General features: G+C 36.8%; 1 protein-coding gene across 1 annotated transcript in view; it reads left to right on the top strand.

The window, feature by feature from the left end:
• Positions 1 to 19,867, top strand: part of LOC138842599 (uncharacterized) — a 120,606-nt gene that overhangs the window by 5,985 nt on the left and 94,754 nt on the right. Inside the window, exon 3 of the mRNA XM_070045071.1 lies at positions 30 to 66. Within this exon, the coding sequence (XP_069901172.1) occupies positions 30 to 66 (37 nt within the window). The remainder of the gene's footprint in view (positions 1 to 29; positions 67 to 19,867) is intronic.

The following is a 19,867-nucleotide window of genomic DNA, read 5'->3' as shown; positions in this document are numbered from 1 at the left end:
CAGTTTTTCACCATTGAGAATGATGTTGGTTGTGGGTTTGTCATATATGGCCTTTATTATGTTGAGGTAAGTTCCCTCTATGCCTACTTTCTGGAGGGTTTTTATCATAAATCGGTGTTGAATTTTGTCAAAAGCTTTGTCTGCATCTATTGAGATGATCATATGGTTTTTCTCCTTCAATTTGTTAATATGGTGTATCACATTGATTGATTTGCATATATTGAAGAATCCTTGCATTCCTGGGATAAACCCCACTTGATCATGGTGTATGATCTTTTAATGTGCTGTTGGATTTTGTTTGCTTGTATTTTGTTGAGGACTTTTGTTCATCAGTGATATTGGCCTGTAGTTTTCCTTTTTTGTGACATCTTTGTCTGGTTTTGGTATCAGGCTGATGGTGTCCTCCTCCCTCTGCTATATTTTGGGAGTGTTTGAGAAGGATAGGTGTTAGCTCTTTTCTAAATGTTTGGTAGAATTCGCCTGTGAAGCCATCTGGTCCTGGGCCTTTGTTTGTTGGAAGATTTTTCATCATAGTTTCAATTTCTGTGCTTGTCATTCGTCTATTTATATTTTCTATTTCTTCCTGGTTCAGTCTTAGAAGGTTGTGCTTTTCTAAGAATTTGTCCATTTCTTCCAGGTTGTCCATTTTATTGGCATATAGTTGCTTGTAGTAATCTCTTATGATCCTTTGAATTTCTGCAGTGTCAGTTACTTCTCCTTTTTCATTTCTCATTTTATTGATTTGAGTCTTCCTTTTTTTCTTGATGAGTCTGGCTAATGCTTTATCAATTATGTTTATCTTCTCAAAGAAGCAGCTTTTAGTTTTATTGATCTTTGCTACTATTTTTTCCTTCATTTCTTTTTCATTTATTTTTGATCTGATCTTTATGATTTTTTTCCTTCTGCTAACTTTTGGGTATTTTTGTTCTTCTTTCTCTAATTGCTTTAGGTGTAAGGTTAGGTTGCTTTTTTTGAGATGTTTCTTGTTTCTTAAGGTAGGATTGTATTGCTATAAAGTTCCCGTTTAGGACTGCTTTTGCTGCATCCTATAGGTTTTGGGTCATTGTGTTTTCATTGTCATTTGTTTCTAGATATTTTTTTATTTTCTGTTTGATTTCTTCAGTGATCTCTTGGTTATTAAGTAGTGTATTGTTTAACCTCCATGTGTTTGTATTTTTACAGATTTTTTTCCTGTAATTTATATCTAGTCTCATAGCGTTATGGTCAGAAAAGGTACTTGATATGATTTCAATTTTCTTAAATTTACCAAGGCTTGATTTTGACCCAAGATATGATCTATCCTGGAGAGTGTTCCATGAGCACTTGAGAAGAAAGTGTATTCTGTTGTTTTTGGATGGAATGTCCTATAAATATCAATTAAGTCCATCTTGTTTAATGTATCATTTAGAGCTTGTGTTTCCTTATTTATTTTCATTTTGGATGATCTGTCCATTGGTGAAAGTGGGGTGTTAAAGTACCCTACTATGATTGTGTTACTGTCAATTTCCCCTTTTATGGCTGTTAATATTTGCCTTGTGTACTGAGGTGCTCTTATGTTGGGTGCATAAATATTTACAATCGTTATATATTCTTATTGGATTGATCCCTTGATCATTATGTAGTGCCCGTCTTTGTTCTTGTAATAGTCTTTACTTTAAAGTCTCTTTTGTCTGATATGAGAATTGCTACTTCAGCTTTCTTTTGGTTTCCATTTGCATGGAATTTCTTTTTCCATCCCCTCACTTTCAGTCTGTATGTATCCCTAGGTCTGAAGTCGATCTCTTGTAGGCAGTATATATATGGGTCTTGTTTTTTTATCCATTCAGCCAGTCTGTGTCTTTTGTTGGGAGCATTTAATCCATTTACATATAAAGTAATTATTGATATGTATGTTCCTATTACCATATTCTTAATTGTTTTCAGTTTGTTACTGTATGTCTTTTCCTTCTCTCGTGTTTCTTGTCTAGAGAAGCTCCTTTAGCATTTGTTGTAAAGCTGGTTTGGTGTTGCTGAATTCTCTTAGCTTTTGCTTGTTGGTAAAGGTTTTAATTTCTCCATCGAATCTGAATGAGATCCTTGCTGGGTAGAGTAATCTTGGCTGTACGTTTTTCCCTTTCATCACTTTAAATATGTTCTGCCACTCCCTTCTGGTTTGCAGAGTTTCTGCTGAAAGATCAGCTTTTAACCCTATGGGGGTTCCCTTGTATGTTATTTGTTGTTTTTCCCTTGTTGCATTTAATATTTTTTCATTGTATTTAATTTTTGATAGCTTGATTAATATGTGTCTTGTTTCTCCTTGGATTTATCCTGTACGGATTTATCCTGTGCTTCCTGGACTTGATTAACTATTTCCTTCCCCATATTAGGGAAGTTTTTAACTATAATCTCTTCAAATATTTTCTCAGTTACTTTCTTTCTCTCTTCTTCTTCTGAGATCCCTATAATTTAAATGTTGGTGTGTTTAATGTTGTCCCAGAAGTCTCTGAGACTGTCTTCAATTCTCTTCATTCTTTTTTTTTATTCTGCTCTGCAGTAGTTATTTCCACTATTTTATCTTCCAGGTCATTTATCTGTTCTTCTGCCTCAGTTATTTTGTTATTGAGTCCTTCTAGAGAATTTTTAATTTCATTTTTTGTGGTTTCATCATAGTTTGTTTGCTCTTTAGTTCTTCTAGGTCCTTGTTAAACATTTCTTGTATTTTCTCAATTCTATTTCCAAGATTTTGGATCATCTTTACTACCATTGATCTGAATTCTTTTTTAGGTAGATTGCCTATTTCTTCTTCATTTGTTCTGGTGGGCTTTTACCTTGCTCCTTCATCTGTTGTGTGTTTCTCTGTCTTCTCATTTTGCTTAACTTACTGTGTTTGGGGTCTCCTTTTTGTAGGCTGCAGGTTCATAGTTCCCATTGTTTTTGGTGTCTGCCCCCAGTGGGTAAGGTTAGTTCAGTGGGTTGTGCAGGTTTCCTGGTGGAGGGGAGTAGTGCTTGTGTTTTGGTGGATTAAGCTGGATATTGCCTTTCTGTTGAGGAGGACCTCGTCTGGTGGTGTGGTTTGGGGTGTCTGTGGACTTATTATGATTTTATGTAGCCTCTCTGCTAATGGGTGGAGTTGTGTTCCTGTCTTGCTAGTTGTTTGGCATAGGGTGTCCAGCACTGTAGTTTGCTGGTCATTGAGTGGAGCTGGGTCTTTATATTGAGATGGAGATCTCTGGGAAAGCTTTCACCATTTGATACTACGTGTGACTGGGAGGGCCCTGGTGGACCAGTGTCCTGAACTTGGCTCTCCCACTCAGATGTTCAGGACTGACACCCGGCTGGAGCACCAAGACCCTGTCAGCCACATGGCTAAGAAGAAAAGGGAGAAGAAAATAAATAAATTAATTAATTAAAATAAAAAGTTATTAAAATAAAAAATAATATTAAAAATAAAACAGTAATTTAAAAAAGGAAAGAAGAGAGCACCGAAACCAGAAAACAAATCCACCAATGATAACATGCACTAAAAACTATACTAAAAATAAAAAACAATTAAAAAACAGTCACACAGAATCCTAGGACAAATGGCAAAAGCAAAGCTATACAGACAAAATCACACAAAGAAGCATACACACACACTCAGAAAAAGAGAAAAAGGAAAAAATATATATGTATAAAAAGAAAGGAAGAGAGCAGCGAAATTAATAAACAAATCTACCATTGATAATAAGCTTTAAATACTAAACCAAGATAAACATAAAACCAGAAACAAATTAGATGCAGAAAGCAAACCCCAAGTCTACTGTTGCTCCCAATGTCCACTACCTCAATTTTGGGTTGATTTGTTGTTTATTAAAGTATTCCAGAGATGCAGAGTACATCAAGTTGATTGTGGAGATTTAAGCTGCAGCTCCTGAGGCTGCTGGGAGAAATTTCCCTTTCTCTTCTTTGTTTGCACAGCTCCTGGGGTTCAGCTTTGGATCTGGCCCCGCCTCCGCATGTAGGTCACCCTCTGGCATCAGTTCCCTGCCCAGACAGGACAGGGTTAAAGTAGCAGCTGATTAGGGGGTTCTGGTTCTCTTAGGCTGGGGGGAGAGGGGTACAGAATGCTGGGCGAGCCTGTGGTAACAGAGGTTGGTGTGACATTGCAACAGCCTGAGGCACGCCATATGTTCTCCCCGGAGAAGTGTCCCTGGATCACGGGACCCTGGCAGTGGGAGTGTGCACAAGCTCCTGGGAGGGGAGGTGTGGATAACGACCTGTGCTTGCACACAGGCTTGTTGGTGGCTGCAGCAGCAGCCTTAGCATTTCATGGCCATCTCTGGTGTCCACGCTGTTAGCTGCAGCTCACGCCCATCTCTGGAGCTCGTTTAGGCGGTGCTCTGAATCCCCTCTCCTCACGCATCCTGAAACAATGGTCTCTTGCCTCTTAGGCAGCTCCAGACTTTTTCCTGGACTCCCTTCCGGCTAGCTGTGTTGCACTAGCCCCCTTCAGGCTGTGTTCATGCAGCCAACCCCAGTCCTCTCCCTGCGATCTGACCTCTGAAGCCTGAGCCTCAGCTTGCAGTGCCAACCCACCCCAGCAGGTGAGCAGAGAAGCCTCTCAGGCTGGTGAGTGCTAGTTGGCACCAATCCTCTGTGTGGGAATCTCTCTGCTTTGCCCTCTGCACCCCTGTTGCTGTACTCTCCTCCTTGGCTCTGAAGCTTCCCATCCACCCACCCCCTGTCTCCACCAGTGAAGGGGGTTCCTAGTATGTGGAAACTTTTCCTCCTTCACAGCTCCCTCCCAGAGGTGCAGGTCCAATCCCTATTCTTTTGTCTCGGTTTTTCCTTTTTTCTTTTGCCCTACCCAGATAGTTGGAGAGTTTCTGGCCTTTTGGAAATTCTGAGATCTTCTGCCAGCGTTCAGTAGGTGTTCTGTAGGAGTTGTTCCACATGTAGCTGTATTTCTGATGTATCTGTGGGGAGGAAGGTGATCTCCATGTCACACTCCTCCACCATCTTGAAGGTCCCCTCAAGATCCAGTATCTTTAATTTTCAGAACTTTCTACTGAAATGTTTCAAAATTTTTTGTCCATTTATTCAACATACAATTAGGTGGAAATGAGTTTAAATCCAGGGTTCAGTTCTTAGTTGACTGATTATAGTGAAAAAAAAAAATCATTGCCAAGGACAAATATCCTCCCCTGGGGCTGCTCTTCTTAGATTGGTCACAGATTCTCTAGTTTCTACCTTGTCTCGTCACTTATTTATGGTACCAGACTATGTTCTATCTGTGACATCTGCATTATATTTTAGGATTATAGTTGAGGGTTTTGACCTCAAGGTAAGGAACTAGGTTATATCTCAGATGAAAATATTCTTTCTATCACTGTTCAATTATACCATGATTACCAGAATTTGGATATGTAGTATCAGGAAGCAGAGGTCAGTCATATAAGAGAAGCAATAACTCCAAAAATATCACTGCAAAGCCAGAGCCAAATGCCACAGGAAGTGTCGGGAGCAGAAACTGTGTGATGCTGGAGCAGGTTGGCCCGGGGAGCAGTAACATGTAGACATCTCTCCAGTCTTTCTACATCCATCTCTATAGGACCTTGTGGTAGCTGGGTGGCTGATATACCACAGATCAAAACCAACAAACACAAAGTGTGACTCACCTGCCTGTTCACTGAGCAGAGCTGTGAGGGGATCAAAAATCCAAGGTTAACATGGAGCATTTGCATCACAATTTAGAAATTTATATTACTCTGCTAAATTGCTCAAAACATTCCATCTTTCCCTCCTTTTCTATTCCCCTACTCCATTATCACCAACAATTCAATCTCCCTCAAACATACAACCAATCCGCATTCGTTTTTTTTTTTTTAATTAATTTTTGTTGGAGCATAGTTGCTTTAACCCTCATTAATTTTACAATCATGAGGCAAATTGCAAACCTTCTCTTCCCCAAAGGGATTGCCAGAAGCAAGTCCCATGGATGTTGGATGTTTAGTGATTCTCTCCATTTCATTTTGCTTCCCCTCTTCCCCACCAACTGCCTTCTCACCCATGCTTTTCAAGGGGTAGACACACTGCTACATGATAACACGGTCTCAAGTCACAAAGAGTTCATCAGGAAACATACCCAGTGAGAGTTTATGAGAGTTGAACCCACCCTGAACTGATGTTTTCTCTAGTCATATTTTATGTGAGAGTCCTTTTACTCAATTAACAAATATTTATTTAGTGCCTACTGTATGTAGCGAAAGGAATCTTGTTTCTCAGCAGCAGACTTCCTCTCCCTCATAGCCCATGATTAAGCAAAAGGACATTAGCAAAGGGTCTCAATTTATCTTTTAAGCCAAAATCTTGTAGATAACTATCTAAATACTTTTCATGGAGGACTATTAAGCATTGAAATTAAGAAAATTTTATTTATGAGAACGTATTACTCTCTGAGATCTAAGAGAATCCGATTCATTCATTCATTCAATTCATGATCAACAAATGGTAAAGTGGCCTGCCTTAAACATTAAGAATTAGGATGTATGGCAATGTGATTTTCCTGGGGCAACTGTTTTGTATTTGACTATGAAATCTAAGCAGGAAGCAGAGAACTGAGCATTTCTACTGGTCCCTGGGCTCTGATAAATCCTTAGACCTTTCAAGAGTTGGAGATCTCATCTTGCTTCCACCTCAGTTCTAACTCATATTAACTCACTGAAGATGATTAGTAATGACCATAAGAGCGTGAAGGCTTAGTTTAGCTATTTGAGAAGATGTTCCCTCAGCCACCTGTTGAGTCCCATGTTCAGGAAATGAAAACTACGTTTTAAAGTAAGTCTTGCACAATTAGCAAGAAAAGGAAGTAGAAGAGCTCTTCAATGTCTCACCACTATCTTCTTTTCCATAGGTGCTAGAGAGTTAAAGACGATCCTCTCAATGCCAGAGAAATTCCACATCTTGACACTGGTGATAGCTAACACTTATATATGGCTGTTAATAAGTTGAATAAGTTCAAAGTGCTTTATGCCCACAAAGTCATTAATACCCTCAGTAAGCTTGTGAAGTCAGCACTATCCCTTTTACGCAATTGAGGAAACAGGCACCAGAAAAGGCAAGTAAGTTGATCAAGACCAATATGGTCAATTTCTAGTAGTAACAACTGGGCAAACCTAGGCAGTCCAGTTCCATAGTCTGACTCTTAAACACTTTGATGTCTTGCTATGATATAGCGTCTCTCAATGTTTCTTAAGATAACAGAGCCATTGTTGCAATGGCTCAGGTTTCTTAGGTGAAATTTTTCCTTAGTCAATTTTTAACTTCGTAGAATGCGATTTTTACTAAGATTCAAAGCACTTGCTCTATCTCATTGCATTATCCCCTTCCCTATTCCTAATCCATACTGCTTTTTATATCATGAGCTGGTCTTAATACGGCTACACCCTGCAAAGCATGCATCATGTCAAAGCCTATTGTCACCCTCATTCTGATAGTATGTAGTCCTCAGAAATGTTATACAGAACAATCTGCTCAGATCAGCCTGTCCAGGCAGATGCAAGTTGCCTTTTTGGACCTTTTGCTGCATGAAACTTTAAATCACAAAATCACAGGTGTTTGTAACCTGGAGACTGATAGTGAAATAATAATCATAGACTCAATGTTATCTGTTCAGGTGAATACTTAACAGTATCATTCACTATAAACTTAGTTTTACTTTGGGAAATGCTGATGTATGTATATGATGTGATGAAGCTTTATAATCATGTAAAAAGAAAAGGCTAAAAACACCTAACAAAGGCAGTTTGAAAATAAATTATGTATGGATTACCAAGCTGCCATTAAAATGCTTCTGTAGAAGAATATTTAATAGCAATAAAAGATGCTCATGATATATTGCTAAGGGGAAAGTGGCTACTAAATGCAGTTTATCTGCTGCACACCACTCTCTTGCTCTCCAGTAAAAAAATGTCTGAGACAATAAACATCAAGTCTTTACTGTAATTATATCTGAATAATGTAATTAAAGGTGATTTTTATTTTCCTCATTTTGCTTATTAGTGTTCTCTAGTATTCCTACAATAAACATATGCTATTTATATATTTTTAAAAGATTCATTTAAAAAATGGCCTGGGTTTTTTGACCTTTCTAACCTTAAAGTATATCAAGCAATGCTACTTTAACTTTCTGCATAAATGGGTTATTTATGTTTAGAAGAGGGGCCAGAGCTGATCTTCAAGTCCTTGCCTACTGGAAAGGTTCCTAGGTGGCCTGTAAATTCCTCCTCATCCTGGCCAGCCAGGAAGTCATAGGATTCTGATGGATGGAAGCAAATTAGGGAAGAGAGTAGAGAGAGAAGCAACCAAAAGTTGGTGGAGGAGTTCATGGTAGGTATAAGTTTTTCATAAACATCTGAGGAGATTTTTCAAAATATTCACAACCTTTCATTGATTCCAATATGTCTTCTATGGAAATGTATCCTGTTAGGTTGGAAGTTAATATTTCCTAAGGTATTACCAAATGGTGTGGGGTGGAATTCATAGTTTGTGTGAAAGTGAGTGTTGCAGGTAGAAAAGAGAAATAACGGGTCGTTAGAGACAAGTGTTGTCATAGTGAGGTTGATGGGTCACAGTGGTGACAACAAGTCCTCTGAAATGATTGACATGCTCCATCTGGGTGCTGCTCTGTATTTGACAGATGGTAGGCATTTACATATGGATAGACATAGACTGGAAGCATACCTAAAGTGAGAAGCAAACTAGGGATCACATTCAGAGATTAGGAAGCTAAATGGTTCAGTGGAGGGAAAGGTAACTTAACGTTTAAGACTGTAATGACAAAAGTGAAATTGTGTGTATATATGTTTAACCAAAGTGAGAGATAAAACTATCCCTCTGCAAAGATATTTAGCTACCAGTCAGATGGAGTCACAGGTACCACAGGGAAGCAGAGTTACACATAGATATAAAAACCTCTTGGCACAGCCATGTAGACTCTTGACTTAGAGATTCCACAGGTAGCAGCAGGCAGAAGGATGCTATCTTGGACGCAGAGCAAAAGCAGTCTCTGCAAATTCTGTTCAATGTCTTGAATGGGACACAGAGCATAGTGCCAAGATGGGGGATTCCAGGATTGAAACAGAGAAGAAGAGAATCTTCATGAAATACAATTCAGAAGAAAATAAATAACATCTCCCATTTGAGGAAGTTGACTACTAGGACAGTTAGGGTAGAAAAATGAGGCTGGTAAACTTCAGAGATCTCTGAATATATCTGGTTGAACTTGGGGCTCCAAGGTCACTATGGCAGAATAAGTGTCATAATGTATATAAATATGCTGCATACATGGCCATAGAAGTAGTCATTGTCATGGTCATCATCATTGTGTGGTAGTAGTTATAGCAGTAATTTTAATAGTTACTGTAATTATCTTGAACAACATATGTCTCTCTTGAGTGGGGCTTGACCTAGGAATTTTATGTCCAGGGTAATAAATATATACTTTTGGAGGTGATAATGTTTGTTGGAGACCTTCTGGAGCAGAATTGGCTAGTGGAAATATTGATTTTGTCTTAATAGACAACACCTAGACATTATTTAGGCAGAACCAGACCCTTCTGCCCAGCAGATTCTCTACAATGCAATCAATTAATTTCTAGAAGTCTACTGGGGCCCTGCATAGGCCAAACAGCATGACATGGAATTCAGACTGAGTAAGAATGCCTGGGGCTTCCCTGGTGGCACAGTGGTTGAGAGTCCGCCTGCTGATGCAGGGGACATGGGTTCGTGTCCCGGTCGGGGAAGATCCCACGTGCCGCAGAGCAGTTGGGCCTGTGAGCCATGACCGCTGAGCCTGCGTGTCCGGAGCCTGTGCTCCACAATGGGAGAGGCCACGACAGTGAGAGGCCTGCGTACTGCAAAAAAAAAAAAAAAAAGAATGCCTGGAAGCTGTTCTCTATCACCTCCCTGGCAGATATAAAGATGGAGATGCTCCAGAGACACAGTTTCTAAAAGAAGTATCCCCATATTTGCTTAATTAGAGAAGGGCAGGAGGAAGTTTAAGTTTCAGATAGTGATTGTTTTTAGAGACTGGAATTTTACCAAACTCAAATTTTTCTTCTTCATGAGGAGTACCAGTTTCTTCAGTATTAGTAGAAGTTTCTATAAACCCCTTCTAAAGAAGGCATTGCTATTCCTGGGGTGGGGAGTAGAGGTAAACCTAGTCTTGGAGAGGAGGGAAGACAGAGGCACAGGAAGACTTAGTGAGTCTCCTGGCAGATATCTGAGCAGCATCTGCAACAAGGAACCATCCTCCCTCTATGTGTGAAAATACGGCCCTGTAAGTGACCTAGACTCCCTGGGGACGGCAGGTGCAGAGGGGCCCCCACGAATCAGACAAAATTCAATCTGAAGCTTTCTATTTTCTGTTTTAATTGTATGTTTGTGGGGTTTCCAGAAATGTGGACGGGATATGACTTTCTATGGAGGAAGGACAATTACCAAAAAGAACTGTGGACCATGGGTCATTGACTATACCAACCCTTAATAGCATCACCCAGAGCAGCTTCCTGTGCATATCTTCCTGGCAGTTGAACATCAGTTGTTGGTGACAGAAAATAAACAAGTACCACAAAATTATACCCTGGCTTTCAATCTCCCCAGGGAGTCTAGGTTTTTGCTCACTCTTCTAACATGCTCTCCTAGCAACTCTTTCCCAGTTCACAAAGGTATAATTCCCAGTCAGAAAAAGCATTCATACATTCATTCAGGGATGCATAAATTTTACATAATTTTTAAAATGCATAGCCAAATAGGTAAGAAGGGAAATTCCCCTATTACAGATAAAAAAGGAAGTGAAAGCAGAGTGTTAAACATGTAAATTACATTACTGTTCCCCTAGGAGGAGTGGGAGATAAAATACTACACTAAATAATTTGTATGAGCTTTGCACTTAAAGTCTATGTGGAATCAATAGACAAAATTTTGGACCTACGAAAGGCAGAAACTTGAAACTAAAACATCACAAGACTTTCTTTTTAATAAATGAGTGGTTTGGTGAGGAAAAAAAAATTACCCACAAGCACAGATAGATGCCAAGTAAACTTGTGTTTGTACAAGCTTGGGGAAAATAGAAAGTTTCCTCTGAAACAACAAAGCCCAGGACTGTGCCATGCTCCTGTGTGTGCCCTGGGAAATCCCAAATAAAGAATTATTATAAAAATTGGTCCTGGGCCAGTGACCACCCAGGGCTTAGAAGAAGTAAATACAAAATGGCTTTTGAGGGACACAGTCAGAAACCCAGGTCACATGGAATTCCTACACTGCACAAAAAGCTTCTTAATCTAAAATCACAAAACTCATCAACTTATGAAGAACAAGATTCAAAATATACAATAAATACAGGCTTTAAATACCTAAAACTTCAGAAGAACTATCTAAGAATTATAGTATATTAAATGTATTTAAACTATTTTAAGGTTGTTAAAATAATAAAGTACAGTTGACTCTTGAATAACACAGGTGTTAAGGGTTCCAACTCTCCATGCAATCGAAAATCCATATATAACTTTACAGTTGGTCCTCCATATCTGTAGTTCTGCATCTGCAGATTCAACCAATTATGAATCATGTAGTAGTACATGTATTAAAAAAAAAAAGATATATAAGTAGACCCATGCAGTTTAAACCCATGTTGTTCAAGAATCAATTGTATTAAGCACATAACAGTAAAATACTATAAATAATAAAAAGACAAATTTGAAAAGTTATAATAATAATATTTTTGAAAACTTAATGTGTGCCAAGTATACTTTTAAGCATTTTAAACAAATGATTTTACATAATTAGCAAAACAACGTCATATATTAGATACAATTGCTATCCCAATTTTAAGCATGAAAAACACACAAAGGTTAATTAAGTTGACCCAAACTGCAGGACTAGTAAATGGTGAGACCAAAATGTAAAACCAGACAACTCTTCAGAAACCGTGCTTTAAAAATTTTGCTACTAATATCTCTGAGAAGAAAAAAAAAAGGGGGGGCTTCCCTGGTGACGCAGTGGTTGAGAGTCCACCTGCTGGTGCAGGGGACACAGATTCGTGTCCCGGTCTGGGAAAATCCCACATGCCGTGGAGCAGCTGAGCCTGTGAGCCATGGCCGCTGAACCTGCATGTCCAGAGCCTGTGCTCCGCAATGGGAGAGGCCACAACAGTTAGAGGTCCACGTACCGGAAAAGAAAAAAAAATGTAGTCATTGAAATAAGAAAGAAATTGGTTAAACTGATATAGCTGAAGAAACAATTAGTAAACTGAAAGATAGAGATTAAGAAATTGCCCAGAATGCAACAGGGCTAATAAAGAAATGAAAAATTGGAAGACTAATTAAGAGTCATGAGAACAAAGTCAGAGGGTCCAGAAAACTTCTAATATGAATTTCTGAAGGATAGAATTAAAACAATGATGAGGCAATATAATAACAGAGATAATAATTAAGTATTTTCTAAATTTGAAGAAAGCCATGAATCCTCAGGTTTAAGAAACACTTATCTCAAGCAAAATAAATTCATATTTAGACACAGCAGAGTGAAACTACATAAGACCAAAGATAGAGAGACTTAAAAGCAACCAGTGAGAAAAGACAGATTAACTACAAAGAAACAACAATTAAACTGAGGGAAATTTTCTCAAAGGCAACAATAGAAGCAGGAAGACCATGGAATAAAGTATTAAAACTATTGAGAGCAAATCTAAACTATCAGTCTTAAATTCTGCTTTTGAACCTTCTGGACAAATGAACTCACAGATTGTAGCAAAAAGAACTAGAAAGTAAAAGTTCATAAGGAAAGAAATTGGACCACAGTGACATTATCATCATAGCAGAATAAGAATTTTCTTCTGTCTTTCCTCCAAGACCACCAGTTTAGACAATCATCAAAGAACAAGAGAGTCTTGTGGAAATCCAGGAGTCCAGCAGAGAATTTCTGACACACTCTCAGAGCAAAAAACTCAGATATTGGATAGATTGAAGGGGAATATTGAGGTGTGCTGTGTGACTGAGTGGTGGGGAGCAACTGGGAAAGTGGCAGATAGGGCTCTCAGAGAGGACCAGAGGGACATGAGTGCTACTAACTGCATCACAGAATCCATCAGGATGTCTGCCTGTGAATCACAGGGGATGCCTCACCTGCAGATCTCTCCAACTGGCCCACAGGCACCAATAGCACTCCACAGGCCTCACTCACACATTCCCCTGCTGTAGGAATGGTTCTTTATGTATGTTCCCAATAGCTGCAAGAATCATTCTTTGAAGATGGCTAGTGAGCACACACAGAAAGCTGAACCAGCTCTGTGGACTTGGGAGAAATGACACAACTTAAGCATTCAGGACCACCCTAGAGAAAGCAAAAAGGAGTCTGGCAGCACCCGGCCTGACAGATCAAGAGAAGTCATACAAGCTTAAGAATTCTCTTACAAGAGACACGAAATGTGGATCAGGTGCACCCATAGAAAAGTTCTAAGAAAGCCTTAGAATTCCTAACGGGCTGACAGAAAGTATTTTTCTCCCAAAGTCAGCCAGTAAAGACTGGAGAAGGAGACTGCTTCCTCAAATGTGAAGACAGCAATGCAAGACCCCAAGAGATATAAAAATAAAGGAAATATAATACTACAAAAGGAATACAATCATTTTTTTCAATAACCAGCTCCAAAGAAATATGGATCTGTGATTTATGCAGTAAAAAATTCAAAATAACTATTCTAAGGAAGTTCAGTGAACTATAAGACAACACAGAAAGACAATTCAATGAATTCAGGAAAATAATACATGAGCAAAATGCAAAATATAACATAGAGACAGAAATCTTTAAAAAGAACCAAACAAAAATCCTGGAGTTGAAAAATACAATAAATGAAATAAATACAACAGAGAGCATCAATAATCGACTAGATCAAGCAGAAGAATCTGTGAAGTATAGAAGACACATCCTTTGAAATTATCTAATTAGAGGAGAATAAAGAAGTAAAGAATGAAAAAGAGTGAAGAAATGCTATGTGAACTATGAACTACCATTAAGAGAAATAATCTATTCATTATTGGAATCCCCAAAGAAGAAAGGGAGAATGGGGCAAAAAGCTCATTTAAAGTAATAATGGCTGAGAACATCCCAAATCTGGGGAGAGATTTGGACATCCAGTTCATAAAGCTAATAGGTCACCCAAAACTTCAACCCCAAACAATCTTTTCCAAAACACATGATAATAAAATTGTCTAAAAGCAAAGGCAAAGAAAGAATATTTAAATAGCAAAAAAAAAAAAAAAAATCTCATACATAGGAACACCCATAATATTATCAAACCTTGCAGGCTAGAAGAAAGTGGGATGATATATTCAAAATACTGAAAAGAAAAAACAACAACAACAACTAAGAAAACTACTGGGAAAAGTTGTCCTTCAGATACAAAGGTGAGATAAAGACTTCAACAAACAAAAGCTGAAGGAGCTCATCACCCACTAGACCTGCCTTATAAGAAATGCTGAAAGAAGTTCTTTAAGTTGACGTGAAAGGATGCTAATAAAGAATATAAAAGCATATGAAGACATAGAACACATTGGTAAGGGTAAATATATAGTTAAATTCAGAATACTGTAATACTACAATATGGTGATGTGTTAATAACTTAACTCTAGTATAAAGTTTAAGGGACAAAAGTATAAAAATAAATATAATGATAATAATTTGTTAATAGCTACACAATACAAAAAGTGGTAAATTGTGACATCATAAACATAATGTGGAAGGAGTAAAAGGGTAGAAGTTTTGTATGCAGTTAACTTGTTATCAGCATAAAATAGACTGTAATATCTATAAGATATTTTATGTAAGCCTCATAGCAACAACAAAGCAAAAACCTACAGTAGATACACAGAAGACAAAAAGAAAATCTAAGCATACCACTATGAAAAATCATCAATTCAGAAAGGAAAACAATGAGAGGAAGAAAAGAATAGGAAGCTACAAAAAGGCAGAAAATAATGAATAGGATGGCATTAGTAAGTTCTTACATATCAAGAATTATTTAAATGTAAATTAATTCAATTCCTCAATCAAAAGGCTGAGTGGATAATAAAACAAGGCTCAACTATATATGCTCACAATAGAAGCATGTCACCTATAAGGACACACATAGGATCAAAATGAACGAATGAAAAAAATATTCTGAGTAAATGAAACCTAAAGAGAGAAGCTATATTTATATCAAACAAAACAGACTTTAAGTCAAAAGCTATAACATGAGACAAAGAAGGTCATTATATAATCTAAAAGGGGTCAATTTATCAAGAAGATATAACAATTGTAAATATCTACGTACCCAACATTGGAATGCCAAAATATGTAAAGTAAATGCTAACAGAACTAAAGGAGAAAAAAGCACCAAAACAATAATAGTGGGGGGCTTAACTATCCCATTTCTACAGTGGATAGATCATCCAGAGAATCAATAGGGAAACAGCGAATTGGAACAACACTACAGACCTAATAGACCTAACACACATATATAGAACATTCCACCCAACAGCAACAGAATACACACAGTTATCAAGTACACATAGAACTTTTCCTAGGCTAGATAATATGTTAGGCCTCAAAACAAGTCTCAACAAACTTAAGGAGAAATAAATTATATCAAGTATTTTTTTTCCTACCACAATAGTATGAAACTAGAAATCAATAACAGGAGGAAAGCTGGAAATTTTACAAATAAATGGAAATTAAACAACACACTTCTGAACAACAAATGGATCAAAGGAGAAAGCAAAAGAGAAGTCAAAAAATATCTTTAGACAAAATAAAATAAAAACATAGCACACCATTACTTGGGAATGCAGCAAAAAGTGTCTAATGAGGAAAGTTTATGGCTATAAAAGCCTACATTTAAAAAAACATAAAAGAAAGACCTCATATGAACAACCTAGCAGTGTACCTCAAGGAACTGGAAAAACAAGAAAAAACTAAGTTCAAAGTTGGCAGAAGTAAGGAAATAATAAAGATTAAGCAAAAATAAATGAAATAAAGAATAGGAAAACAATAGAAGAGAATAAGAAAGCTAGAGCTGGTTCTTTGAAAAGATAAACAAAATTGACAAATCTGTAGTTAGATTAATCAAGAAAAAGAGAACTCAAATAAATAAAATTGTAAGTGAAAAAAGGAGACATTACAATTAATACCACAGAAATACAAGGGATCAGAGGAAACTACTATAAACAATTATATTCTGACAAATTGGACAACACAGAAAAAATGAATAAATTCCTAGAAACATTCAACCTATGAAGACTGAATCATGAAGGAACAGAAAATCTGAAGAGATCCGTAATAAATAGGACATTGAATCAGTAATCAACAACTTCCCCAAAAAGAAAAGCCCATGACTGTATAGTTTCACAGGTTAATTCTAGAAAGCATTTAAAGAAGAATTAAAGCCAATTCTTCTCAAGCTGTTCAAAAAATGGAAGAGAAGTAAACATGTACAAAAACATTTTATGAGGCCATAATTACCCAGATACCAAAGCAAAACAAGGGCACTACAAGAAAAGAAAAGAAAAAAAAACCTACAGGCCAATATCCCTGATGAATATAGATGCAAAAAAAAAAAAAAAAATCCACAAAATACTAGCAAATTGAATTCAACCACACATTAAAAGGATCAAATATCATGATCAAGTGAAATTCATTCCTGGGATACAAAGATGGCTCAACATATGCAAATCAACAACTGTAATATATCAATTTAATAGACTAAAAATTAAAACTATAAGATCATCTCAATAGATGCAGAAAAGACATTTGACAAAACTTTTCATGATAAAAAAAACTTTAAAAATTGAATATATAAGGAATGTATCTCCATATAATAAAGGCCATATATGACAAATCCACAGCTAATATCATACTCAAAGGTGAAAAGCTGAAAACTTTTCTTCTAACATCAGAAACAAGCAAGAGTGGTCATTCTCACCAATCCTATTCAACATAATACTGGAAGCCCTAGCCAAAGCAATTGCACAAGAAAAAGAAATAAAAGGTATCCAAATCAGAAAGGAAGAAATAAAATTTTGTATGTGAATGACATGATTTATATATAGAAAACCCTAAAGACTCCACCAAAAATCTTCTGGAAGTAATAAAATAAAGTTAAATTTCAAGATAAAAATAAACACACAAAAAATCAGTTGCATTTCTACACATTAACAACAAATTATCTGAAAAGAAATAAAGAAAACAATCTCATGTATTATAGCATCAAAAACAATAAACTACTTAGGAATAAATTTAACCAAGGGGGTGAAAGTTCTGTATATTTAAAACTATAAGACCTTGATTAAGACATAGAAGAAGACACAAATAAATGGAAAGATATCCCTTGTTCATGGATTGAAATAATTAATATTGTTAAAGTGTCCATACTACCCAAAGCCATCTATACATTTAATGCAATCCTTATCAATATCCCAATGACATTTTTTCACAGAAATATAACAAAGAATTCTAAAATTTGTTTGGTGCTACAAGAGTCCCCAAATAAGCAAAGCAATATTGAGAAAGAAGAACAAAGCTGGAGACATCACACTTCCTGATTTCAAACTATATTGCAAAGCTATCATAATAAAAACAGTATGGTATTAGTATAAAAACAGACACATAGACAAATGAAACAGAATTGAGAGCCCATAAATAAACTTAGGCATATATGGTCAATTAATAATTGACAAGAGAGCCAAGAATATTCAGTGGAGAAGGGATAGTTTCTTCAATAAATGATGTTGGGAAAACTGGATATTCATATTAAAATAATGAAACTGGACTCCTATCTTACATTACTCACAAAAGCAAGACAAAAACAAACACATAGATACAAAGAACAGATTAGCAGTTACCAGAGGAAAAGAAGGTGGGGGAGAGCAAAGTGGGTAAAGGGAGCCAACTATATGGTAGTCGACTGAAACTAAACTTTTGGTGTTAAGCACACTGTAGTGTAAATGGAAGTCAAATTATAATACACACATAAAATTTATATAACGTTATAAACCATTACCTCAATTAAAAAAAGAGAAAAATAGACGAAACACAAATGAGGAAAAAAATGAATAAAAAGAATTTGATAACTGGAAAATAAAGAAAAATGGTTAAAATGGTAAATTTTATGTTACTTATATTTTAGCAAAAGAAAAAAAAAGAAAAAATATATTATGATTTATCATATAACAGGATACTACACAGCTTTTAAAATAGTACAATAATCTACATACAGACTTTAAAATATTTCATGATATTTTATTAAATAGGTATACTTCTAAATACCTATATATTCACATGTATGTAGAAGTGTTTCTACAGAAAAATAGAAAAATATCTGCAGAGCTAAGATTTTAACAATGCTAAGCTTTTAACAATGGGTACCACTTGTGGTAACTTATAGGGAAGACTAACTTTTACATTATATACTTTTAAAATGTTTTAATTTATGTGTTAGCTTATGATTGCTTTAAAATTAAAATACAGACTTCAAACCATATTATCACGTTTTCAAAAAGTTTGTGAATTAAGGAAGAAAACATATTCCTAAAGCTTTTAGAAGTTGCAACAAATACAGACTTTGGATGTAGTGAAACCTACTGAGATTGTGTCTCCTTATAAATATGGGGACATCTAGATTGGCACCTAGATTGGCCTGACATACAAAATATGTCATTAAAATTTAGTATAAGTGCAATGGTATTTTATGTAACTTTGCTTTAATTTTAGTTTGGTAACAGTGACCCCCAAATTCACTGAGTCACATATTTTATGTAGAAACAGGATGATTAACATAAGGGGCAGGGCTGGAACTCTGCACTGTCTAAGCAGAGAAAGCACTTGGACAAAAAATTATGGACACAGCTTTCTGTATGGAGCAGTCCCACAAAATAACTAACTTTGGGTTCATGCTTTCTAAGCTTCATTGTCCCTCTACCCCATGACCTCAAGTTCTTTTATTCCTGTCCTGTTTCCTCTTGTAAAAAGAACTCAGAGCAGAGTTTGACCTGTACCTGAAAGAACCAATAGGAATCCGGTTCTAGTAACAAAGTTCTTCCCACTCCTGAGTTCATGTTGGTTCTCCTGGGTGATCTCTTCAAAGCTTGAGCCAACTTCACTTCACAGTAGATGCAGGAATAATCTCATGGAGGTAAGCACCTGGATGAGGTGTACTGGAACGCTGATTCTCACAGGATCTCTGAAGGACATATTAGTTCGGAGGTATAGGGTCATGCATGGTTTCCCAAGAGCAGAATCTTCTATAACTTTACATAGCATCTTCATAGTCCACATCTGTAAGATCCGCCTTCTTCAGCCTAGAATAGATGGCTGAGGAGTTCTAAAAGCAAAGATACATGGATAGAACCTGAGCAGGGAAGACAAGTTGAACATGTTTCCCACAGGTTCTCTTCCCCAGTCCGCTTCCAGTCAGCCTGGATGCACCCTATCATGGTGCACCACTCAAGACAAAATTTGGAGCCTCTTGGAAGACTGTGGCCCTAGGCCACCATTTTCAAAGGGCCTGCGTCCCACTGTTGGGCTACTGAGGTGCTCCTGATGAGCTGCAAACTGACCCATACAAAGCCTTCTCTCATTTTTATGAGTCATTGTTAGGCTGTTCCATGGACTATAATTTTTCAAGGATGTCATAATTTTGTATTCATAAACTAAATTTAGCCTGTTACTGGAGTTTATCAAGGACTTGAACTCTGTCCTGAGATATTTGGCTGCCACACCATACTAGACTCAAATACAAAGCACCTCCTCTATTTGCACACGTGCAGAGTTGGAATTTATGCAATTTTCTGAAAGCATTTTTTTTTTTTTTTTTTTT

Source organism: Globicephala melas, chromosome 1 (genome assembly GCF_963455315.2).
Source record: "Globicephala melas chromosome 1, mGloMel1.2, whole genome shotgun sequence".
NCBI classification, from domain to species: Eukaryota; Metazoa; Chordata; class Mammalia; order Artiodactyla; family Delphinidae; genus Globicephala; species Globicephala melas.
Note: the sequence above shows the minus strand (reverse complement) of the source record. Positions and strands in the feature narration are given on the sequence as shown.